General features: G+C 34.9%; 3 protein-coding genes across 4 annotated transcripts; all 3 read left to right on the top strand.

Moving 5' to 3' along the window:
- Window positions 1–8,757: 8,757 nt before the first annotated feature.
- On the top strand, window positions 8,758–9,834 carry LOC129566708 (mitochondrial import inner membrane translocase subunit Tim22). Its single transcript, XM_055442872.1, has 4 exons — window positions 8,758–8,915; window positions 9,034–9,158; window positions 9,224–9,414; window positions 9,544–9,834. The coding sequence occupies exons 1-4, from the start codon at window positions 8,794–8,796 to the stop codon at window positions 9,697–9,699; spliced, it is 594 nt and encodes a 197-aa protein (XP_055298847.1). The 5' UTR covers window positions 8,758–8,793; the 3' UTR covers window positions 9,700–9,834.
- A 5,639-nt stretch (window positions 9,835–15,473) lies between these two features.
- On the top strand, window positions 15,474–20,372 carry LOC129567161 (uncharacterized). Of its 2 annotated transcripts, none has more exons than XM_055443808.1 (3): window positions 15,474–16,008; window positions 16,552–16,730; window positions 16,833–20,372. In XM_055443808.1, exon 3 carries the CDS (start codon window positions 16,866–16,868, stop codon window positions 19,749–19,751), a length of 2,886 nt encoding a protein of 961 aa, XP_055299783.1. In that variant the 5' UTR covers window positions 15,474–16,008; window positions 16,552–16,730; window positions 16,833–16,865; the 3' UTR covers window positions 19,752–20,372. The 2 variants fall into 2 exon arrangements, with proteins under 2 accessions (XP_055299783.1, XP_055299793.1); XM_055443818.1 differs by having other exon boundaries at window positions 15,514–16,008; window positions 16,524–16,730.
- A 554-nt stretch (window positions 20,373–20,926) lies between these two features.
- LOC129567174 (uncharacterized) lies at window positions 20,927–26,311 on the top strand. Its single transcript, XM_055443826.1, has 3 exons — window positions 20,927–21,549; window positions 22,773–22,958; window positions 23,090–26,311. Exon 3 carries the CDS (start codon window positions 23,102–23,104, stop codon window positions 25,871–25,873), a length of 2,772 nt encoding a protein of 923 aa, XP_055299801.1. The 5' UTR covers window positions 20,927–21,549; window positions 22,773–22,958; window positions 23,090–23,101; the 3' UTR covers window positions 25,874–26,311.
- The last annotated feature ends 309 nt before the right edge of the window (window positions 26,312–26,620 follow it).

The following is a 26,620-nucleotide window of genomic DNA, read 5'->3' as shown; positions in this document are numbered from 1 at the left end:
TTGTATCAAACCAATGTTAAGAACATCTAAATTTATTCATTGTCCCATAAAATGAGGTTCGACTTGGAATTTCTTGAAAGATTATTCTTTTTAAATAATAAAAATGAATGTGTTGCCTTTTGGGCAATAATTTTCCTATAATTATTCGATTAATTTACCACTTTGGGCCCCTTTGAGCAATCGCTAAATACTCGTAATTATTCTCTCTGACTACCTTTTTAAGTGGCTCAATGAATACCCATACCAAAGCAAATCGACAAAAAATTAGTATTACTTTTGTAAATGTTTTAGTTATACATTGTTATCGCTCTTAATTCAGTTCACCTTCGACGCGTATGAAATGTGTGAGAAGAAAGACGCGCTTTGCACTCCACTTCTCTCTCTCTCTCTCTCCCCATGTGTGTGTCGCTCTATGCTGCGTCATTCATCTGTTCATGTGGATTGTAGCGCAAGGCAACTTCTCTCCTTCTTCTCTCTTTCCATCTGCCTTTCATGTTTGTACACATCGTAACAGGCAAATAAAAAAGAATCTATTATGAAATTCGTCGGTACGTGATCCAGTGAAATATTTCAAATACTTTATGTACGCAAGTGACTGCGTCAACGGCGGCAAACAGTAAAAGAAAAATCGACACACAAGAAAAAAGGCAATAAAAAAAGCGTAACGTAAAAATACGGGAGTGCTTTGAAAGTGCTTCGCATTCGGTTTTGGTGAATACTCGTCTCTCGGGCGGATGAGAGATGATAGGATAGCGTGCCAACGACGGCAAACACAAGCTAGTGAAAAGACGAACATGACGGCTATATGAAACATGAAGATTATACAATTACAGTCATAGCAATCGCATCGTCGTCGTCGTTCTTCTTTCCTTCTGCTCCTATGCCGTTTGGTTTACGTGAATAATGTAAGCGAGCGGCAACAGCAACGAAAAAGAATGTTTGGTCGGTGTGCTCGGACCGTATTGTTTGTAGCGCGCAACAATATTTTATTCATTCGGAATTCCAATGCTTACCATATACTCGCGCTCGCGCGCTTTCACACACCAACAGAATTTTTATTCGTTTCATGCATATTTAATGCATTCGAATTGCCATTTTCAGCATTCAAGATACAACCCAGTTTTTCATTCAATGCCATGCATTTGCGAACCAAACCAGAACCAAACATGTATTACCAACATATGGAATGGAACAAATGTCTTCTGTCCAAAACAAAATGTGCAAAAATAATGATTTGTAAGTAATTTCCATCGTAATGCCATTGAAAGCGCTTCGCACAAATTCGTTTAGCAAATTTTCGTATTTTTCTCATTGAATTCGCCCCGATTCGAATGAATAAACTCACAGAGAATGAGCGACGAAGAAAAAAATGGGATAAAAATAAGATTTCGCCCGGAGATAGAATCACATTTGGAAAGAGGAACCGAACGAGAGAAAGAGAGCACAACAGCATATGATTGTAGAAGTGTGACAATCATCAAACCGTACGGCTCTTCAACTAGATGTCAAAATAAATATTTCCACCAACATTTTATGTAATGCATAATAAATGCTGTGATGCGCCGAACAAGAGAGCTCATGTTATGCAATACACACTCCATGGATATTTATAACGGATTGTTATTATTAGTATTAAATTCAAAAAACACTACGATAAACACGTGCCATCGAATGAACATTGAACAAACGATGGGACCGACCAGCCAACCCGCCGAACAATAAACGTATTTTGATCAATATGATTCAGTATGCTCTGGCCATAGCTACAGTGAAATGTGGGTTCATTAATTGCACGCTCGCAATCGCTCAGCACTTTCAACTGTGTGAATGGGATAAATATACAACGAGCAATATGCCGTCAAAAATGGGCAACATAAATTGACACAACGTACACAAGGAACACACAGCGAGCGAGAGAGCGAGCGAGAGAGAGAGAGAGAGAGAGAGAGAGAGAGAGAGAGAGAAAGCGACGGAGGGTAATAGAGTACAGAAGAGTAATGCAGAGGAGCACAGTTGTTAAATTTTTTTTTATTAATATTACATGAAGAGGAGATTTCTAAAATAGGAATCACAAACGCTACAATATATAATAGAAGTGAACCATGTATTCATCGTGCGCCAATTCAAAATGTAGAATCAGAATTACAGGCACGAAACGTTGGTGAAACGTGGGGTTACGCTGCCGCTATTGCCGACGACGTCGAGCCATGGCTCTTTCAATCGACGCATACTCAATTATTCAATAATAAAAAAAGAGGTTTACATTCCATCTTTACATCGTATACTATAAAAAAAGAACAGTGTACGCACATTAAAAGCACTGGGCCAAGAATTACAGTAAATTTTCATATTCAAGTTTTTTTTTCCGCCGTTTCGTTTGCACTTTGTGTTGCTCTGCGCGGGTTGGTTTCGTTCCCTATTTTATGCAAAATCACTGCCATCAATGTACAAAAAAATGGTGCGGTCGAGAAATTGATATTTCGGATGGTGCGAAATGCGACCAAGTAAATGGAAGTAAAATGTGGCGACGACATTTGATTATGCTCCGACAGAAGGGAGAGAGAAAATTTAAAACAAAGCAGCCAGCAGCTCGGATTTCTTTTATTGCCCATTGAATATTTAGGTTTTTCTGCCTCGTCCGTAAAAAAATGGCAATGAAAGTATTGTAAAATTAGGGATTATGGATGGAAAAAGGAATCGTTCTTTTTTCTCACTAGGTTTTGTAAACATCTTGGTCGACCTTTTGCCCAACAATATTAAGTTTCAATGGCTCTCCAGCGATTAAAATATTATTTCAATAAATTTCATTTCGTCATATTCATAACATGGACGAAAACCCGTTCTCGAAAATAACAAACAACTATTCAAGGGGGCGTTAATGATCTCTTCACAACATGGCATGGCATAATAACAACAAGAATATTTTGCGAAAAATTCTCAAAACTCTGAAACGAAATCAATCCTCTTAATAATAATAATAAATGTCAAACTGGAATTTATTCGAATGTTGTGCACATAAATAAACTGGCAAAGCAGTGATATTTTCTTGTGAAAATCCTTGAGATTATTGTATCACCGTCAGATAAATAAGCGACGAGCTCGAGTGCATCCATTGATGCGAAAAATATGCTTGTTGAACTGCCTGAAGGTAATAAAGAATAGTTGCGCTTGTTTGAGTATTGATTTTCGTTCGAATACGTTACCAATTCAAGATCCTTCCGTTCGATAGACATGGCTGTGATATTTGCTATGTATGCTGCTTGGGTGTATGTGTGAAAAAAAGGTGAACGAAAATTGAAAAATAAAACGAGTAATTTCTTGGCAATTGCAAGCGAATTTACAGTAATGGTTTCTTCCCCAGTTCCCATTCTCGCCTGCATTCGGTTCGGATGCAAATTGATGTGAATTTGAGATTGTCACTTTTTATTCGCATGGAATTTTACAATCTGAAAATCATAGATATAAATCTTATTTTCGATGAGAATGTGATGCAGATTGCGCAAAATGGTGCACAGTTGACCTTTTCGATAAAATGGATTTTATCCTCGATGCCGAATGTGATGTGTGCGAAATTAAGTCGAAGGTGAACGATGTCACATTTTGGCTGCACTTTATATGTCACATGATATGAAAATCGGTGATGTCTGCTTTTGGCGGGGACATAAAATACATTTCATTTGATCGGACAATGGAAATCGTAGCTGATTTGGTTTTAATGAATTTTCAAGTCACACCATGTTGACTGGTACGGTGGACATTGAGTCGGTTGTGCGAAACTGCTGCTGCTGCTGCGGCAACGTTAAGTGAGAACAAAAAGATGTCGAAGGTGTTTATTTTGCGTCCATGGACCATGAAACTCAAATAAATCACGGGAAAATGTCATCTTGACTTTTAATCAATTTCACATCCATTCTTCAATTTATTTTCGCCCTGTGATTTATGTATGCACAGTGAGAATCTAAACTCGGTGGATTGTGTGCGATGTAGAAAACTTAATTAAAATGAACGAGCCGAAACTTTCATTGTATAACATAAACCCGAAGACATTTCCTTTTGAATAACACCATGATGTTCGATATCTATTCGAATCGACACTTACCGAATTCTAAATCGACGAGGAAGCATCTTGATTTTCGCCAAATGCTCTTGCATTTTACAGTTAAATTATGCACATACATTATTCAGTTGATTTTGGTATTCAGCGCAACAAACATAGCTCCCGTAGATGCTCGACAAACTCGATATAAACACGATTGGGTGTGATGCTGACTGCTTTTGCAACTCTGCGTTTAAGTTGCACGCAAATTTTGAAAAACAATTAAAAGCATTAGAAATGTATATATCATGTTCGTTCAATCATATTGACTGACTGGCTGATTGACAGAATTCCGGAAGAGTGTTGACATCAAATCAAATCATTTCAAGAATTTCATTCTGTTATTCTGTCACACCGATGCGAGTGAATGAAAGCATCTTTATCGATTTAATTAATGTCATTGCATTCAATCGTCTCGCATTTTATTACGCAATGCATTTTGATGTATTCCGCTTGCATTGACGAACCTTGCAACCACGCATGCACACACTCGGAGCTGTGTGTCGAACTAAATAATTTCACAAGTCGATAAATTAATCAAACACCAGTTCGAGGTAAAATGATGCGATGCAAGATGCACATTCTCAATTTAGTACACAAACGCATGCAGGGAATTACTGCACAATCAGGAGAGTAAAAATGCTTTAACTTGAAAGTTCCATCTCATGAACACCGAACAACGTTCAATGTCTTTTTCACTTCGACTCGCCGGACCAAATTGTGTTAATCAGTCTTTTCGTTAATTTCTATCGAATACAAGTATTTCAATCAACATGTAGTAGTCAAAAACATGTACACGATTGTGGGATGAACCAGAATGTGTATAAGGTGTTTCTATTCTCTTCTCTTCTCTTCTCATTCTTCTTTGTGCTGTCGTTCGGTTTAATCTCTAATTTTCATCGCAATGTGCACCATTTATAAGCATAATTGCTATTACAGATACGTTTTTTTTGTCGGTGCCCATCGATTTCATGGCCATTGCCGATGGAATGTGTTGAAAATGTCGTGAACCACAACGATCAGCGCTTCATCTCAATCTGACTGCATTAAATATTTACTTTAAACAAGTCAATGGTGGAGTAATAACAAACTGGAATTTCGGTTAAAAAGAAAAAAAGATATGATAAATTGTGATGTTTGGAAGAATGGAAACAAAATTGAACGTTTCGAATGAGAAATCATTGTAAATGATAAATGCGATAAGCCGATAAAAATGTGAACTGGATGTGGTTTCATGTGGAGGTGAAAAAATGCATTCTCACCTTCATGTGAAAAAAAATGCATTTTTGAATGGAAGAAACAATTGACTTTGACTAATAAAGGATAATTCTTTGGACGGTGAATGGGATGGAATGTATTGGACATTGATTTCTTTTGTATCAAGTAATTTAATAAATCGGCTGATGAGCAGCACCATTCAATCCATTCTATTGTCTAATATTCTATCCTCTGGTAAATATCTGATTACATAAGATTCATAGTTATAACTCATCAAACTGTAAACCGAACAAGTGCCGAGGTAAGATATCCAAGGGAGAAAAAAATATTGTTTTCGTTTAATTGTCCAATTTCAATGTGAAAATTGCATAAACGCCGTCATTATGATTGAAATGCTTAGTGACAATGAGTGTTGGACGTAATTTGCCATCATAATTACGAAATTGCACACGACAACAACATCATGATGATTGATTACTTGCCCGGTCGTTCAATAGCCACGTACAATCTTAAAGAACGTTTTCTTTGCGATGAATTATTATTTGTTGAAATTATACCGCTTTTCTGGTCATTCGTGGCACAGCCCACGTGTAATGGAATGTGACAGACAGCAAAATGCAAACCGAAAACAGCTGACAAAAATCGCACATTATGAATATTAATTGAACACTAAATCATAATATAACCAACGAAGCAATTTCACGAATGTATTTCGGAGCATATAGAGAGCATGAGGTTTACGAACCAGCAGAAAAGAGCGCAGTCGGTACAGATGAAACACAGCTAACGAAAAAGAAAAATAACCTGTTCACAAGTACGCGTTTCGAGACATTGAAATGCGTTCAGCTAAAGCAAATAAATGATTGCGTGCATATGATTACACCTTAAGGCACATAAACGATACACCGAGCATATGGTACGCAATAATAATAACATATCGTATGAATGACATCATAAAACAACATCAAATTGAACTGCACCATGTTTCGCCCAAGCAATTCATACATACTATATTCATGATAAATGCGACTGTGTTCGTCTTCATTTAGTTGGATGATTTGTGTTATCAAATCCAAAAAGTACGGGTAATAAAGAGGCATGCATTTAATTGATTTTATGCAGGAGAAACAAAAAAAAGCGGTTTTACACATCAAAGTATCAAAAAGCAATAATAATTTTATGAAAATATTGCGGCTTTGCAGATGAAAATGTCGGACGGCCATAAAAATTACGCTTGATATTTTTTTCGGAATATTCATTTACTAACTACACGGATCGATTGACTGCATTATATGGTTGGCGGTCGATGAAACTCAAATAACGCGTAGAATGAAAATATGCGGAAAAAAATGGCGACCTTTCATAAATTACCGAATAACATGAACAAACAAATTATAGTATGCAGAAGCATCATGCAAAAAAATGCAATCAGTTTTTATTACGTACATGATGCTGTCAAAATTGTCACAAACCAATTAAGTCATAAATTATTCGCTCCTCTCTTGCATCTCCTTTGGCGTTTTATTTTTCAGTTTGGCCAATATGTATAATTGTTTAAAAAAACCATAAACGAGAGACGCCGGTGCCGAAAAATTCTATTTAAAATTGCTGACAAAAGCGCGAAAACCGAAAGCGCGAGAGAGAGAGAGAGAGAGAGAGAGAGAGAGAGAGAGAGAGAAAACAAAATTCACGAGCATTTATTTTTATTTGATTTTTTTTTTTAGCTCCGAGAATGTTTCGTACCTGTTTGCATTCCGTAGATAGTATATTTAGCTGCACTTGACTAACTTGTTGAAGTAATCTCACGATGGTTCATTGAATTTATGTAAAAATAATTATCGAAGTCATTTCCGAAAATATCACTGATGAAGATTTATAAATAGTGTATACTCATTCAATTCAATTGAGTTGAAAGTCAATGTAATTGGTGAATATATCAATTTAACATAAATAAATGAAAATGTTCATGATCAAGTGCAGTTGCAATGGATTGGGTTTTTGGTAGATTGGCACATTTTCCATAGGCATTCTACCGTATTTTCATTGATATTGTATATCGAAGTGTGGTCTTTAACTGGCCAAACAACAGGAAAATCAAACGTAAAAACAAGAGATGTTCGTGTCCATGCGACTATTGATATTCGACACAGTAGCAATGACAACGGCACATAACAAACACATTTTAAGTGGGTCAGTATGTTGAATGTTTATGCTCTGTTGTGTGTATTTATTTGTTATTTTCCTTTATTTGCACAATATGTTGAACGAAGAATGTGTACTGTGTGCATTGAAACGAAAGCAAACTTGACTTTTGCTCTCATTCTCTCTCTCTCTCTCACACACACACACTCTCATATTTCCATCCACGATCATGCCGTACACATTGGAACATGCGATTCAAACATACAAATTGCATTATTCGATTCGACCCATTTGCGTCATTTTAAAGAAATACCATAATAATATCCTGAATGTAGATACATTGCGTGGATTGCATAAAAGTTGAAAATCGATACCGATTCTGAACGTGGTGTGATGCATCTCCGTGGTTGTTGTTGATTCATTGAATCAAGCGACTTCTACCATGTTGTATAAATCGTAAAGCTGCACGAAAATATGCAACAATATATTTAACCGGTTGGAGTCGATGTGTGTGTGTGTGTGTGGATCATAATTTTTCATCGCATTTCACAAAGCCTAGTAGCACATTGCATTACCGAAAATGCCATTTAGTGCAGTGCTTGTATATCTTGACAAATTCATTAAATAATTTCGTAATGCGATGAAACGATGAATTAATCTACTCGACTCTCTCTACCTCATAAACACACATCAACTGGGGTCGGTCAATAATTTATAACGAATTTGCGCACGGTTTAATGGTGATTTAATTTTGGCGTTTTTCGTTGATACGTCATACGTTTTTGACAGTAGTAGTTCCTTGTGGATACAGATAATTAATTACGTTTACCGACATATACACATCGCTTAAACTCTATGAACTGTACATTACCGAATACGAACGTGTTCACCGGTAATATGTGCCACACATATGGCATAGTGGCAATATTCTATACGTGTTTATATTGAGGTATCGTTTCCTGGATAAACTTTAAACCCTTGATCCATTTAGCGTATTTTTTCATCAGTTTGTAAGCAAATGAGAAGGAACAAACAATTTTTTATTCTAATTTAAGGTTAAAAAAAACGATTCGAAGAAGATTCATTTAATTCATTCATAGATTCCAGAACAAAAACAAACTTTTTTCCATTCAAAACTAAAAAAAAATGATGAAATATTCAAAAGTTGTGTAGAAACACTTCAACATCAGCAATTGAATGGTTTCGATACTGATGTAGGGTTTGAGGTTTGAGCTTTCCAGTGCTTCCAATTGGTTTTATCAGATTCATTGGAAGTTGACACTTTGTGGGCATGTCAAAGTAGCTGTCACAGTGAAAATAGTTGAAGCACAGAAATCATGGTACTGTTACCAAAACCTCCAGCTCCAAAAGATTCAAATATTGAAATCCCACGGAATGTATTTTTTGAGAATGACGCAATGGATCACTTGGCCAAACATTTTGTTGGCAATAACTACAGGTTCGTACAAATGATTAGAGTTGGTAAATTTAAGTTCCATCAAATTGAATAGAAACACATAACCTCAAACTCTAACAAGCAGATAAGATTATAATTCACTTTGTTTTGAATGTTTTAGATATCGTGAGAATATTGTGATACCAAATAATTTAGGGCCGCCAAAAATCAAGACAAACGAAGAGAAAATGATTGAATCCGTTGTGGAAAGCTGCTTTTTCAAATCATTCATGGCCTGTGTGTTGGGTAACACTTTTAAAGGATATTTTTAACTGAAAAGAGATTAATTTTACATTGATATTTGACTGTAGGATACGGTTTGGGAGCTGCAATTGGTCTTTTCAGTTCATCTGTGAATCCGAGTGTCGCAGTTCCAGGTGTGGAAAAACAACAAACCGCCCGAGAAGTATTTCGAGAGATGAGAACGACCACACATGGCTATGCGAAAAACTTCGCATTGATTGGAATGGTTTTCTCAGCCGTTGAATGCACAATTGAATCGGTAACTAACATTTCGTTTCCACTTTATACGGGCACAAAAAGTCCGATTGATTGGAAATTTTGATACATCAAACGTGAATATTATATGCAGTCTCAACGCAAAATGTGCTAATCTTGAATTCAATTTCAGAGTCGAGGTAAATCGGACTGGAGAAATGGAACATATGCAGGCGCTGTAACAGGCGGGCTCATCGGTATGAGAGCAGGAGTTAAGGCTGGTATTATTGGAGCAGCTGGTTTTGCAGCATTTTCAACAGTTATCGATTATTACATGCGACATCGATAAATTAGATCTTTTCTGGAATTGTTTCGTTGACTTCAATATTTAAAATAAGCAAACAAATTGATCTAGTGTAAAAAGTTAATAGAATTAAAAATGTTAGAAACAAAAACAAAAAGTATTTTCCATACTTCCAAAGAAGGAATAGATTGTGCATTTTTAGGACAATGGAAAACACAACTTAAATTCAAGAACCAAACATAAATTTCGAATAGAAAATTGAAATTTCTTAAGTATATTTAGAAGTTGAAAATATTTAAAATTGTTTGAGTCATTAATTTGAAAAGCAATTATAAACTGGTCACATATCAATTTTCATGAACACCTCATGTTATGGGTTCAATGCTTTTCAGTAGTTTTGCAGACATATGTTTCTACTACATATCGCTCCTTCAACGTACGATGCAAACACATTTACATTTTTTTCGAATTTATGACGTCAAGCTTTGGACAAATATTTAAAAAAGATGTGATCCTTTTATCCATTCCCATCTCTTTTGATTCCCATTTGCGTTATGTTGAGTGCAATGGGTGTTTAGAATAACTGGCCCAATTTAGGAAAGGTTTTAGAAGCATTTCTGACTGTGATGATGGGTTCACAGTGCGCTGGCATGTTTCTCAGTCTCGGTTTGAGCATGAAAATAGTAAAAACGGTTCATATTAAATTGCAAGAAATCGTTGATGAAAGTTCGTATAGTCCAAATCTTTTTCAATTGGGATCATAAACATTTTCGAATCGAATAACGATGATGCCACCCCTTACCACTTCGATTTGAATATGCATTCAATCAATGACAATATTGAGCAAAATTTACAAGAGACAAACCCTGCAATGTTTCGTCAAAACTCTGTAAAGTTTAAAGAAAAGCAGTGGAAATACATGTCAAAATTTATAAGTAAGTTGGTTTTTTTCCCAACTTGTTCAACTTTAATCATCAATTTTTCGTCAGAATTTTTAATATGGTGGCGGATATAAACAGTGAATCGATATTTTCACTACTCCCGCCGAATGTCTTGTATGTGGCCTGCAGTTTATACAACACAGAACACGTAAGTATTCAACGATTCCATTGAAACGAAATTATCCATCTTACTTATTAGAACTTTTATTCTATTCCTAAGTCATCGTTTGATTTAGCTTTGCTGGCATTTCATTTTCTCTGCATAATCAGCTAAATGTTTTGGCCTTTTATTATGTGCAATTTTGCAAATATAGTGACCACACGCGTTGCAGACATCGGTGCTACAGCGTACGATTCAAATCGGTTCGTCTATCCACCCGAATTGAGGAAGTATATTACTTTGATGAGGAAGACATTAATCCAAATGATGATGCGAAAAAATCCAAACCAATTAAATTGAATTAACTTGGAAAATGTATGAAAAAATCGAGGGGAAGCTTCGCAATTTAGTGGAACTCCATGTGAAATTATATGAGTAAGTAAATGACCACAAGACACGACGTAAATGACCTTACATAGCTAACGGATTTTGTTTATAATTTTTAAAATGTTCTATTTATTTAAATTTGATCAATGATTTTTTCTCAGAATTTTTAAGATGGTGGCAGATATAAATAGCGGTTCAATATTTTCGTTGCTACTGCCAAATGTCTTATTTTTTGCCTGTTTAACGCCGAAAATGTAAATATTTTGTTCTTATATTTTCAATATTTATTCAAAAATGTTTTGATTATTATTGAAATTTCGCATTTTTTTCCCCAAGTCATCTCTTGGGGCGCCAATGATAATCGGATATCATGTGCTTTGTGTGATTTGCTCGTTCAATTGGCCTGTTCTTTTCTGCTACTTTGCCACTTTTGCTACTTATCGAGTTGCGGCTCTTTCAGAAACCGCATACAATTCGAATTGGTTGGACTGACCACCGCAGCTCCAGAAATATATTATTTTGATCATTGTTCGTTCGCAAGAGTCAGTCCACTTCACTGGATTCGGTTTATTTTGCTGTACATTGGAATTTTTTTGGAAAAGTCAGAAATGTTTATCTCTTTTATGTTGCAAATATTTTTAGTTTTGTTTTCTCTTTTTAGCTCTCCAAGGCTTCTTGTTCCTACTACCTGATTTTCAGGCGCTTTACACAACGCTAGAACGTTTAATATGTTCCGGTCTGAAAAACAATAATGAATTTCAAAAGAAAAACAAACTTTGCATTTTCATAGTGGTATTTCCGAGACTTGGTTATTTCTATGATATATTGATACTATATATTTTATTTCGAAATTTTTTCAGTCCACGACAAAGTTTTGCCGATATTAATTTTTCCGTAGTTCACACACATATATTTCTGCGATAGATTTTATTAATATTATCTCTCACTAAATAATTCAGTTTTTTCTTCTTCAAAAGAACAGCAAATAAATACAATTGATGATATCAGTCAACACAACAAATGTAGATTATCCAACAGTAACTTTATTCAAGACGTCAACATTGCAGTCAATTTTGTATTAAACGATGATAAGTGAAGTTATTAAAATACGATCACGTGACAAATAATGACTCCATAATTTAGTTTTGATTGATTTGGTATACTATGATAATATGGCAGCATCCACTAGCATTCATAACCGTGATGAAAAACAAATCGATAGAAGTTTTGTTTGTGAAGCATCGTATGTGTTTTCGGAAACTTTGAAATGTTTTTTTATCAAAGTTTCTTGAAGAAGATTTTTAGCAAAAATTGATCTAACATTCGAACTGTAGAATCCGTTGAAACATTCATAAAATTTTCCAGTTGCGCATATTCTAGTTAATGATAAAGATAAAGAAAGCAAACAAAAAATCAATAAAATGCTCTGGATTGTGTACTTGAATAATGTTTCTGGCACGACTTTGTATCGAAAAATACCTAAATAATTCAAACACTTTGAATAGAACGGAGTAGCTGCCTTTCACTATCAGTGAATCACTGAGAACTTCACCATACATGAAAAGCAAGAACTGTTAGATTTCGCACGAGTTATCAATTTTTGGTCTAAATTTAAATTTGATAGGCACAGGCACATTAGTTTGGAAGAAAACAGACATTCCTTCGATTGAAGTAACATTATTTTGACATTTTCAAGTACATACTTGTTTGGTGAAATTCAAAGACGAATCCCGTATCGAAAAATGAAAAGCACAAAATCAAAACTCAGGACAGAAATCAATGTCATCTAGTATGGCATATGAAATATCCTGTATGATTTGTGTAACGCCTTTGTGTCAACCTAGTACGGTTTGACAAAAAGTGATCGACGAGAAACTTGTCTGAATTCAACTGCACATCTTGAATTTATAATGATTTTCTGAATTCGCAAGCATGTACAATCGATTTTGTGGTTTATTTAAATACAGGAACGAACTAATCTTGAACAGTTTTGTCACCGAATTGTAATTGGAAACATCATAAAAAGTCGAAGTATTTCAAATTTTATTTTCAAGACTGTAATCTGATTGTAATTGGTCGTGATATTCAAATAGAAGATATTGTTCACAATTTAAAATTAGCACCATATTTTTGTGAAACTTCAGTTAATTGTTTTCTTGTAAATCATTAAAAAAAATTTACATTCGGCGAAAATAATTTGCGTCTGTCAGAACCTATATTATCATTGAAAAACTCTTTTGTCAAACTTGAATTTCCTCGAAAGCTACGCTGAATTGATGGCAAGATTCAAAGTCCATAAATATAATCAAGCCTTCATGGCTCGAATCGGAATAAATTCGTACAATTTAACCGATCCCGCCAATGAGTTTTTCAAATCGCTTGCAACTTTCTACAATTTAATTTCGGCGATCATATTTTTTATTATATCGAGCGGTGCATTTGTTTACTTGAATTGGCCTCACATTGAGATAGTTTTAGAACCGTTTTTGATATTATTGGCAGGCGTTCAATATGGAGGCATGTTCCTAAGCGTTGGCTTGAACACGAGAAAGGTTAAATTGTTGCACCTTACACTACAGGAAATTGTTAATGAAGGTGATTTCTACCCACCTACTTCCACTATTATTTTTTTTCATCATTTTATCTAATTTTTTTTCAGCTAAAGAAGGCGCCGAGCTCAATATCTACTGGAATGCAGAGAAAATGTGTCGCAAGTATACAAAAGTACTGGCTAGTTTCGTTTTTATGAACCAAGCGATGTTTGTCGTTGTTTTCATTTCATCGGTCTATAGCATATTTGTTGGAAACTTGGACACATCAACATGGGAATTACCATTCAAACTCGTTGTTCCATTCAATACTGAACGAGTTTCAGGGTGGTTCATGTTATGTTTTATCCAAAGCTTAATGGGAATTTCTTATTCTTTGTGCATTTCGGTGTTGACTTCGTATTTTGTTTCCGGTTGCTTTTACATTGGTGCAATTTGTGATCATTTCGATTCATTGATTGACTCATTAAAGGAAGACATTCAACCAAACGATGATACGAAGAGATCCAAATCAATTAAATTAACTAAGAAAAAGTATGGAAAAATCGAGGTGAAGCTTCGCAATTTAGTGGAACTCCATGTGAAATTATATGAGTAAGTAAATGCACGAGACACGACGCACAATATTTAATAAAATCAATGGATTTTGTTCAGAGTTTTCAAAATGCTTGCGGATATAAACAGCGGTTCAATATTTTCGTTGCTTCTGCCGAACGTCTTACTATTTGCATGTACAATGTTCAACGCCGAACACGTAAATATTTCATTGTTATATTTTCAACATTTATTCAACAATGTTTTGAACCATAAATACTCTAATTTTCTTTTAATATTATTGAAATGTCGCAATTTTCCCGAAGTCATCTCCTGAGGCGCTTATGATAATCGGATATCATGTGCTTTGTGTGATTTGCTCGTTCACTTGGCCTGTTCTTTTCTGCTACTTTGCCACCTTTGCTACATTCCGAGTTGCTGCTCTCACACAAACTGCATACAATTTAAATTGGTTGGAATGGCCACCGCAGCTCCAGAAATATATTATTTTAATCATTGTTCGTTCGCAAGAGCCAGTCCATTTCACTGGATTCGGTTTATTTCGCTGTACATTGGAAGTTTTTGGAAAAGTCAGAATTCTCCACCTGTTTTATCATGCATGCAAACAGTCTTAAGTTATTATTTTTTGTTTCATTTCAGCTTCTCAAGTCTTCTTGCTCCTATTATCTGGTTTTCAGACGCTTTGCACAACGTTGACACGTTTAATCTGTTGCGGCCTGGAAAATAAATAATGAATTTCAGAAGAAAAACACACTTTGCATCTTTATAATGCTATAATAATATAGCACAATATTTTTCACAATTTTCTATCTACACTATACTAGTATGTGTTATCTCGACAAATTTTCCAGCCCACGACAAAGTGTTGACAAAATTTTATTTCTTTTCGCCGTCCACAAAAATATTTATCATATGGTTTCTACGATTGAATATATTATATTTCACTAAATAATTCGATTCAGTTGTTTCTCCTTTGAAGGAACAACAAATAAATGCAATTGATGATGTCAGTCAAGACGATAAATATAGATGAATCAATAGCCAATTTATATATTATGTCAATATTACAGTGAACTTTGAATTGATGGTTACACAATAAAAAATACATATAAATTCCTTTTTTCTTTATTTATCGTTTGAATTAACGATTCAGTTTAGTTTCTGGTCAATATAACATTGGAAATATTCGTTAATTTTCGCGCGTCAAAGTGCAACACACAGAGATCGATGAACAATACAAGAGACTTAAGCGTGTATACGTTCGTTTCGCGCAATGAAGCATTTGACAGAAAAAAAAACCGTATAAAAACCCTTAAATATTGCGTTCACTGTGTTTGTGACTTAGCACGAACAGCACAGCACAGCATCGGTGTAATCGTACGGATTTGTATTCTATCATTTACGTCAACGAGATGCTGTGCTGTGTGAAATGTGCATTTATATGTATGTGTGTTTGTTCGGTATAGTCCACTTGATTCAAAGGAAAATGATTTGATTTAGAAAATACCAGACATTCACGTGGCTGCAAATTCAACCAGTGTCCGTATTGCATTTCATCAATTATTTCAATTCGGAAAAAAAGCGGACTCTTCACGGCGCAGACCAAAATGTTCAAACAATAAAATAAATCCAATCAAAAAGTTTAGACGCTTGTGACGCACAAAAAGTGTATAAAAACCACATGCCGGAGAAATGCAAAACTCAACCAGTTTTGAAGGAAACTGAAGTAAAATAATACTGAATAAACCATTGAAAAGTGAATGCTGTGTGACAAAGTGACAGCAATATCATCAAGGAACGGTTTATTTTATCGTAGTAAAATGTAAGTTTATTTAATTTCTTTGCATTTTGTTCGATATAAAACGAAAAGGGAGAATTTTCTTCTGGATATTTCCGAACAAATCGGTTGAATTTCACAATATTGCATCACCGTCAAAATCCAATATTTATTCAGTGATTCAAAACAGTAAAATACATGATAGGGAATGTGACATTCAGGAAATATATTTTGTAATGCGCTTTAAATGGGAACGTGTTTTATGGATTGAAAAAAATAATCGTGATTCAGAGAAGTTTGTACAAAACTTGAAGTTATCACAAAAAGTGAACATAGTCTGCTACATGACTTGAGTTTCCCGCATTTTTTTCGATTCAACATAAAATGGTCACCACATTGTGTGCATTCTAGAAAGAATGGAGAAACGTTTCATCATAAAATTGAATGACTTATGAAAATATACAACGAACACATTTTTTTAAGAAATAAAATAACGAAATATACCAACAATCGGTTGAGCAAAATTATTGCAAATTAGAATTCTGTCTCTCATTCTTTAGCTAAACAAATCGATATTATCGTTCATAGAAAAACAACACGAATGCGAGAAGAATTGGCATGAGCTCAAACCGGGCATAATAGGGACGCAGCAAAAAATTTAAGAAAACAAACCGTAAAAGTCGTTAGGTGGTGAGCAAGCGGTCGAAATACAGCATAGCAGCGATATACTGACATTGCCTTAAAATAATAAACAAACCACTGAACAAGTAAGTATAAATTTGCAACATTTTAATTGTTGAATTTTTTTTTTTTGATTTGAACCCTTTTCATTCAATTTATCATTAAATTGTTTCGATTGATATTTCCAGAAAGCTACCAAATCGGCCAAAATCGCCTGAACAATGCCAAGAAGATATTTCGATTCGATTTTAAGTGACGTTCAATGCAGCAGCGATGAACCGATCAACGTTCAACATTCTCTGCATGCTGTTTTGCCGTCAAAATATCACATTCTCTACGTGAGCATTAAGGCGCTCAGAAGTAGATTGGACGATTTGGAGTTATACGTGCATAGACTTCATCAACGTGGAACAGAAATTCATGTCATCGCTATCACCGAAATCAATATCCATGCAGAAACTAGTAAATACGTCAATTTACCCGAATACAATGCGTATTTCAGCACAAATCCAAATAGTGAGGGAGGCGTTGCTATTTTGTTACATAAAAGTCTCACATCGGGTATAATAGAGAACGCTGAAAATGGCGGTATTAATTGTTTGATCGCCCATATTCCAAAATTAAATGTTAATATAGGTGTTTTGTACCAGGATCCGACTGCAACGACCGAATTGTTAGTTGAATATTACAAAAGGATTTTGAGAAAAACACGAATGATTTTGTTCAGTAATGTTGACATTGATTTATTAACGTCAAATGTGTCCATTAGACGGTATACTGATACAGTTAGAGAACATAACTTTTTCATATTAAATAAAATAGACCATGATTCAGCCACCAGAAATAGTTCAATCATGGATCACATTCTGACCAACGTCACACGTTACAAATACTCACTTTCGATTCATGATGTATCGTCCGATACAAAAGTCATTTTACTTGGTTTTGACGATAGAAAACCGCACAAAGTTGAATTCATTGCTGAGCCAAGTGTGGTTCCATACGAAATGGTCGATTTTGAAGAGTTTAATCAGCGTTTTTCTGAAATTGATCTGCAAAGAATTGGATGCATCGATTCACTTGTCTTAAATATGATTGGATGCAAACGAGATAGCACTGTACAGATGGAAAGGTTTCGTCAAAATCGTGACAAACCATGGATTTACGAAAATTCATTGAATAAATCGGATCGATTTAAAATGCGCGGTGAAGCGTATGCCAAACAAATCAATGGAACATTCGAGCTTCATGGCAGTTCCAGAAGACTTCGGGACACTGTCAACGAATTTTTGACGAATAAATCGTCCAGCAAACATTTCATTGATGCGATTCGTATCAAAACCAACCGTGGCCATTGGCGACTTGTTGTTGATAAGAAAGAAATTGCCAATATTCTCAATGAGTATTTTTTGAATATTGGTAAAAACCTGCATAGTCGCATACCCTGTATGACGAATTACTCCATTCCCGAAGTTGATCTCAATGAGAATTACATTGATATCATTTCCACGACAACTGCAGAGGTTGAGACAAAAATACGTACGATGAAGCCTAACAATAATATCAATGACAGTATCTCGTCAAATAATCTGAAATTTCATTCACGCACCCTGGCTCCGTTCTTGACAGAACTCTTCAACGATTGTTTTCGTAACGGTGTATATCCACGCTCACTGAAAATCGATCGAATTGTGCCGGCTTTTAAAAGCCTTGATCCGTTGAAGCCCAAAAATTACAGACCGATCACTGTGCCTTATTCTCTATCAAAATTAATGGAATCAATTATTTGCGATCGAATCACCGAGTTTTGCCATCAAAATGATATTATTGACAAAAATCAATACGGCTTCCAAAAGAATTCCAGCGCAATGTCTGCAGTTGTGTCGGTTGTGGATTATTTGCAAGCTGGTTTGAGCAGATGTCCTGGCTCAATTGGAGCCTGTTTGTTCATTGACTTGAAAAAAGCGTCCAATTCAATACCTCATGTGAAACTTATGGAAAAATTGTTTCGAATTGGCATCCGAGGGTCTTTATATGCATTGATAAAGAGCTATTTGCGCGAAAGACGTCAATACGTCGATATTGACAACGTTTCGAGTGAGATAGCTGTTAACACAAATGCATATTCCATTCCTCAGGGATCTGTGCTTGGTCCATTCTTTTTATTACTTTACATCAACGACATTTGCAAGTTGAAACTTCACGGAAAAATCATTCTGTGTGCTGACGATACGGCCATTGTTTATATAGAAGCCGATCCAGTCACATTAAAAAGACACATGGAAAGCGATTTTGAATTGCTCATCGAATGGTATAACCGAAATGGGTTCACTTTGAACACGAAAAAAACGAAAGTAATGCTATTCAATGGTGAAAATATTGATTTGCAAATCAATTTGATGATAAGAGACAAAGCAATCGAATTTGTTGACAACTATAAATATATGGGTGTTTATTTACAGAACAATTTAGAGTGGGACGTTCACATCAATAAGATTATCACAGAAATAAGTGCTGTATCGGTTGCTATAAAAAAGATTGGAAGTTCAATAAACGAAAAATTGTCATTCATTATGTATCAGGAATTGGTATACTGGCGTTTGGCTTTTATGGCATCGGTTTATGGTACATTTTCAACAAAAGTCCAACTCAATCGTTTGCAAGCAGCACAAGACATGGCAATAAGAAGTATTTTCTCAGGTGCAAACGAACATAACATAAACGATACTTATGTCAAACAAAAATTGCTTAAAGTCAGTCAAATCATCAACTATGATTTAGCTTTGTTTATTTATAAGATCAAGAATAATTTTCTCAAACTGAATCGCACACTGAATTATGTAAACTGTGAAAATGTCTTGGGTGTTGGAGCAAAATATTTTGAATCACTCGATTCTTCAATTCAAGACCAACAAAAACTCGGCCGTTTCAAAAGAAGCTTCAAACGAAGCTTCATCAATTCAAATCGTGGGTCATGTTCTGCAGAACATTCTAAAGCAAATGTCTCATACAAACCAAAAGCAAAAGCAAAACCAAGAGTTTTACTATTCCTATTAGTTGGTATTATTATGGTATTACTTTTTATTGGTATTATTTTTTTCATTTAAATATTAAAAGTAATACCAAAAACACTTTTGGTCATAAATGAATCTTGGTTAATTGAGGATAATTAACGCTCTAGTGCATACAAACGCGTTTAGATGCGCAACATTCGAACGCCTGTATAATGTAAACCGCACGTCGGATCACATTGCTTCAAGTAGAATTTTTATTCCACAAGGTTTTCTCTTCAATTTTGTCTTCAGCACCATTCGTCTACATCAAGCGGTTGTTGTGTTATAAATAAGAATGTGCGCAAAATCAAAAATCTGACAAAATAAATTATCCCTTTGCAGAATTAGACACATTTTTGACACTTTTAAACAATGGATTTGATTGTTCTCTAATTTATTTATTTAAAGTCAACTGAAGTTATAGTCAGTCAGTCATTTTGTTACACACGGGCAATTTATGTCATATAAGCTAAAATATAAATAGGAAAATAAGTCATTTGAAAATAAAAATGTTAAAGAAAAATAAATGTAACTGAAACACTCAAAGTGGTACCGTAACACTGATAAATTAGAAAGTATACAAATAGAACATAGAAATGACCAATTTTAGTTTAAGATTTCATTGTGATTGTTGATTCAATTCTATATCAAAATAAAAAGCATTAAGAAAATGCATTTATGGTTTTTCATTCAAATTGCCATTTCAGCACCAGGTTCAAAACAACTCCGACAATTTGCTTCATGTTTTCTATTTGAATATTGATTGGCTCCCACATTCCACCTATCGCTAGTGCAAAGATGTGTGTGGTTTTCCCAAGCGTGACTCCACACTTAGCTTCTAAATGTGACACCTTGGTAAGTGTGAGCATTCGTCGTGCGAACAAGCAATAAAGAGAGTGAAAACAAGTGCGCGTGTATTAGTCGCTACATTGAGAAGCATCGCATCTGGCTACTCACTACCACACGCGCACTTGTTTCCATTCTCTTTGTCGCTTATTCGCAAAACGAATGCCCACACTTACCAAGGTGTCACATTTAGAAGCTAAGTGTGGAGTCGCGTTTGGGTTGGGATCACCAAAATAAATCAACACAACTAATTTGTGAGCATTGAGAATTGGTCAACATAGACACAAGCTTTACATATTTCATACACGTCACGATACAATACAAACCACGTCGACACTATGGTCACTACGATTAACTGTATATGATGTTTGCATCTGTCTATCAGTCAACACTTGCAAGTGAATTACGTTTAAGCAAATCTGTTGGAATGTATGAATGTATAAAATCCTTATGTATAATTTTTATTGCTTCGCTTTGCTTCGTCCGTATTTCTGTGTATATATGAATTCACATTGTACACTACACATACACTTCTTGCCGCTTGCCAGTTCTCGGTTGTATGTGTGCTTGTTTTGTATAATCGTTCTGACGTAAGGAACAGTTGCTTTAGGACCCGCGACACAGTCACATACAGTTCATTCAGTCAGTCTTTTGAGAAGATTTCGACCAATGAGTTCAATAGTGATATCGATTACTATTTTCAATTGAATAAATTTCCAAAACCCAAAATCTTCCATACAAAAAAAAAGCGTAAACAAAATACAAAAATTCACCGTAAGAGTGAATTGTCAAAACCGGTGAGCGAAAGTGCCGAATTGAACGAAACCACTAGCGAGCGATAGAAACCGCGTGCCGGCATAAACGAAATGCAACAAGTTTGAGAAGGAGATTGAACTGAAATATACGCTAGATGCGTATTAATAAAAAGTGAATGCTGTGTTGTAAAGTGGATGGAATAGCTAGGAAAAAATACCATCAAAAACGGTTTATTTCATCGAAGCAAAATGTAAGTTTCTTCAAGCAAGCAAATTTCAATGGAAAATGAAGTGATAGAATTCTTTTCGAGTTATTCTCAAAAAAAGTCAGTATAATTTCACAATGACGTCACCGACATGAATCGAATATTTATTCAGGTTGAATTTTCAAGGCAATTCAAGTAACAGACTTGATGGAAAACGATCATTGCATACTCCTCTGAATCATTGCATACTTCACGGTTCAAGTGAACATGATTTAAAAAAGTTTGCAGTCATAACAAAAGTGATCGCAATCAAATAAATTCAAAATTCAAAATCGATGATATTTTTTTGCTTCAGACTGTGCTCAATAGGACAAATTAAGTATAGAAAATGTGATGAGACTACTGAAAAATGCACCTGAATCAGGCTACACAATGAAGAATTATTTTTGACACTGACAATTAACCTAAAATAACAAACTAAATATTTCATTCGAAACAGTATTTTGTTTGCAAAAATTGAAGCATTCGCTTCAAGCATGGAATGTATTTCTGTTTGTATTCCTCGTTCTTTGAATGGATAGTTTGAAAATTAACCAAATTCCATCTCTTATTCACTTTTATATGTATATGAAACCATGCGTCGCGTCGCGGTAACTGTAATTTGAAACGTTGAATACGTGTTTAATTACTTTTTGCCGCCTGGAGTATTTTATTTAGATCAATGGTGGTATTAAAATGCACATGATTCATGTGAACAAAAGCACTATTCATTTCACGAAATTATACAATACTTCAATTTTTTTTTTACTTCATGAGAGTATGTGTATGTTCTAATAAACAGAACCTTTGGGAGCTCCTCTTGACATTTGTATTTCAATGGATTTCGTCGAACACACAAAGCAATTGAAAAGTCGATACCATATATTGGTCACAGCTAGAGTTAGAAGTCAACACAAAATATAAACTGCATACCAAATTCATCTCGGCATTGTTCTCACTAGCACAAAAAATGAAGCATGTTTTTCTTCACGGTCGTAAAAATCAACATACAATTGACTGAAACTGATTTGAGTTATGGGTATATAGCCCAATAAACATATTGTGTAACACTTCATAAAAAAAAAACCTTCGTCCAGAAAAACCTTACATCAGCAAACACTTTTTCCAAGAAATATACAAGAACCTGATGATTGAGCGAGGCAATTGCACAAGGAAATCGAATTTTGTCTCTCATACTTCGGCTAAAGAAAATGTGTTATCTTTTTCAGAGAAAAACAACACGAATGAGAGAAGAAATGATATGTGCTCAAATCGGCAATATTGAGGACGCAACGAAGAATCGAACAAAATAAACAGAAAAACTCTTTTAGTACTGAGCAAGCGGCCGAAATAGCATCGACAGCAAATAAACAGTGAGACTGGCATTGCCTTAGCATAAACAAGACCCTAAACAAGTAAGTTGGGATCTGCAACATTTTAATTGTTTATTTTATATCTAGATTTGAATAAAATGATTCACTTTTCATCAATTGCCAACAATTTATTTGGAATATGAACAACTGAAACAAATTTTTTTACTTCCTAGAAAACAACCGAAATGATGACAAGAAGACATTTGGCTTTTGTTGCAAGTGTATTCCAACACAGTGAGGAGCCGACTAATTACAACATTCAATATTTTCTGGATGAAGTCACGTCATCGAAATACAATGTGATCTACGTAAAAATTGATTCGCTAAGAAAAAAATTGGACGATTTGGAGTTGTACGTGCATAGACTTCATCAACGTGGAACAGAAATTCATGTCATCGCTATCACCGAAATCAATATCCATGCAGAAACCAGTAAATACGTCAATTTACCTGATTACAATGCATATTTCAGCACAAATCCGAATGGCAACGGAGGTGTTGCTATTTTCATACACAAATCACTCACATCGGGTTTGATAGATAACTTGGAAAATGGCGGTATTAATTGTTTGATCGCCAACATTCCAAAATTAAATGTTAATGTAGGTGTTCTGTACAAAAGTCCGACTGCAACGACCGAATCGTTACTTGAATATTACAAAAGGATTTTGAAAAAAAATCAAAGAATGATTTTGTTCAGTGATGTTGACATCGATTTATTAATATCAAATGTGTCCACTAGACGGTATACTAACACAGTTAGAGAGCATAATTTTTTCATATTGAATAAAATAGAGTATGATTCAGCCACCAGAGAAATATCTCTCCGTAATGGTCTTGCAGAATATTCAATCATGGACCATGTTTTGTCTAATGGTAAACAATTCAAATATTCATTCTCACTTTGTGACACCACCTTTTCGGATGACAAAATCATTGCCCTGGGCTTTCATGATAATAAGCCAGACAAAATTGAATTTATCGCTGAAGCAAATGCGATTACCTATAATATGGTTGACTATCGCATGTTTAATCAGCGTTTTTCTGAAATTGATCTGCAATCAGTTGGATCGATTGACTCTCTTGTGTCAGAAATGATCGTATGCAAAATGGATAGTACTATACAGAGACAACGATTTCGACGGAATCGCGACAAACCGTGGATTTACGATGAATCGTTGGATAAATCGGATCGATTTAAGATGCGCAGTGAAGCGTATGCCAATGAAATCAATCAACTCGATATAGATTCGAAACGTCTCTGTGACACTATCAACGAATGTCTGACGAATAATCCGTCTAACAAACATTCAATCGATGCGATGTACAACAAAACCCGACAAATTGTTGCCGATAAAAAAGAAATTGCCAATATTCTCAACGGATACTTTTTGGATATTGGGAAAATTTTATACAATCGCATACCTCATATGATGAATTGTGTACTTCCAGGAGTCGATGTGAATCGAAATCACATTCAATACATTTCAACAACAACTGCCGAGGTTAAGAAAAAAATCGATCTGATGAAGAACAACAATAATTTTCATGATAGTATTTCATCAAATACTCTGAAATTTCATTCCCGCAAACTGGCGCCTCATCTGAAAAGACTTTTTAACGACTGTTTTCGCAACGGTGTATATCCACGCTCACTGAAAATCGATCGAATCGTGCCGGTTTATAAAAAATTTGATCCATTGCAGCCCAAAAACTACAGACCAATCAGTGTACCACCAAGTCTATCGAAATTAATGGAATCGATCATTTGCGATCGAATCACCGATTTTTGTCTCCAGAACAATATTATCGACCGAAACCAATATGGATTTCAAAAGAATTCTAGTGCAATATCTGCGGTGGTGACCGTGGTCGATTATTTACAAGTTGGTTTGAACGAATATCCTGGCTCAATCGGAGCCTGTTTGTTTATCGACTTGAAGAAAGCGTCTAACACAATACCCCATAAATTGTTTATGAATAAATTGTTTCGGATTGGTATTCAAGGTCCGTTGTATAATTTAATTGCGGATTATTTGCACGAAAGACGTCAATACGTCGATATTGACAACGTTCTGAGTGAGGAAGCGGTTAATCCAAACGCATTTTCCATTCCTCAGGGTTCTGCTCTCGGTCCATTGTTCTTCTTACTGTACATAAATGACATTTTCAAAATGAAACTTCACGGAAAAATCATTTTATTTGGTGATGATACGGCAATCGTTTATGTAGAAACCGATCCAGTTATATTGAAAAGACACATGGAGAGTGATTTGAAATTACTCAACAAATGGTTCAACAAAAATGCTCTCACCTTGAACACAGAAAAGACCAAAGCAATGTTGTTCAATGCTGAAAATATTGAGTTGCAAATAAATTTAAATGTAGGAAGCAAGGCAATCGAATTTGTAGACAATCATAAATATATGGGTGTGTATTTGCAGAACAATTTGAAGTGGGACGTCCACATCAATAAGATTATTACAGAAATAAGTGCTTTAGCTGATGCGTTCAAGAAAATTGGCAACAAAGTAAACGGCAACATTTCACTAGGCATCTACTATAAATATGTTTATAATCATTTGTCTAAAATTGCATCTATCTACGGCACATTCGCTACCAAAGTTCAACTAAAGCGTTTGCAGGTAGCACAAGACATGGCAATAAAAAGTATTTTCTCAGGTGCCAACGACTATAATATAAATGCAATTTATGTCCAATATAAATTGCTTAAAGTCAGTCAAATCATCAAGTATGATTTAGCTTTGTTGATTTATAAGGTCAAGAATAATTTTCTTAAATTAAATCGACAAGTGAAAGACATAAGTGGTAAAAATATTTTGAGTTGCGGGCTAAAATATTTCAATTCACTCGATTCTTCAATTCAAAACCAACACGAACTCCACCATTTCAAAAGAAACTTCAAACGAATTTGCATCAATTCGAATAGATATTAGAATCTCGTTGATTTACTGACACTCGAAACTATTTTGAACGCCTTTTTTTCTCTACAAATATTTGAATTATTTTTGAATTAAGTTTCAAATTAGAGTTAGATAAAAGACGATTTATTCCATAACATGATGTACTTAAACCAATGAACAAATGAGCTCAAAAATATATGTGTTCTGTCAATTATAAGTTAGAAAATAAGACGATACACTAAGATAAAAATGTAGAACAGACATAAATAGAACATTGCATAGTTTAGCGCTGGTTTGCTGCTCTCACACCACACAACACACAGTATGCAGCATACTGTGTGTAATGTGGTGTCAGAGCAGCAAACCAGCACTAAACTGGTGTCAATTTCTTTTTGGGCGATAAGACTTTATTGTGATGATTGATTCAGTCCTATATCAAAATAAATCAGATAAAATTTCAGATTAGATGAATTCACTTATTGTATTTAATTTTAATTGTTATTTCAGCACCAGATTCAGTTCAAACCGATGTAAAAGAATTTTTGCTCCTATCCCAGCATGACCTTTTTTCATCAAAATTAATTAGAACCAAAATTTACGGCCATTTACCTATACAAGTGTGTACCACATATCATTTATTCTGTCATGCTCTTCTTATGTCCATAATTTTCAGTCATTATATGTATTTTGACAGAATGATAACAGAAAAGTGTGACAGCCCTACCCATCAAAATCATCAAATTTGATGTCGCGATCATTACTTTTGCTTTTTCTCTAATT

The sequence above is a fragment of the Sitodiplosis mosellana genome, unplaced genomic scaffold (genome assembly GCF_009176505.1).
Source record: "Sitodiplosis mosellana isolate CC-2019 unplaced genomic scaffold, AAFC_SMos_1.0 Smas_scaffold_1, whole genome shotgun sequence".
Lineage (NCBI taxonomy): Eukaryota > Metazoa > Arthropoda > Insecta > Diptera > Cecidomyiidae > Sitodiplosis > Sitodiplosis mosellana.
Note: the sequence above shows the minus strand (reverse complement) of the source record. Positions and strands in the feature narration are given on the sequence as shown.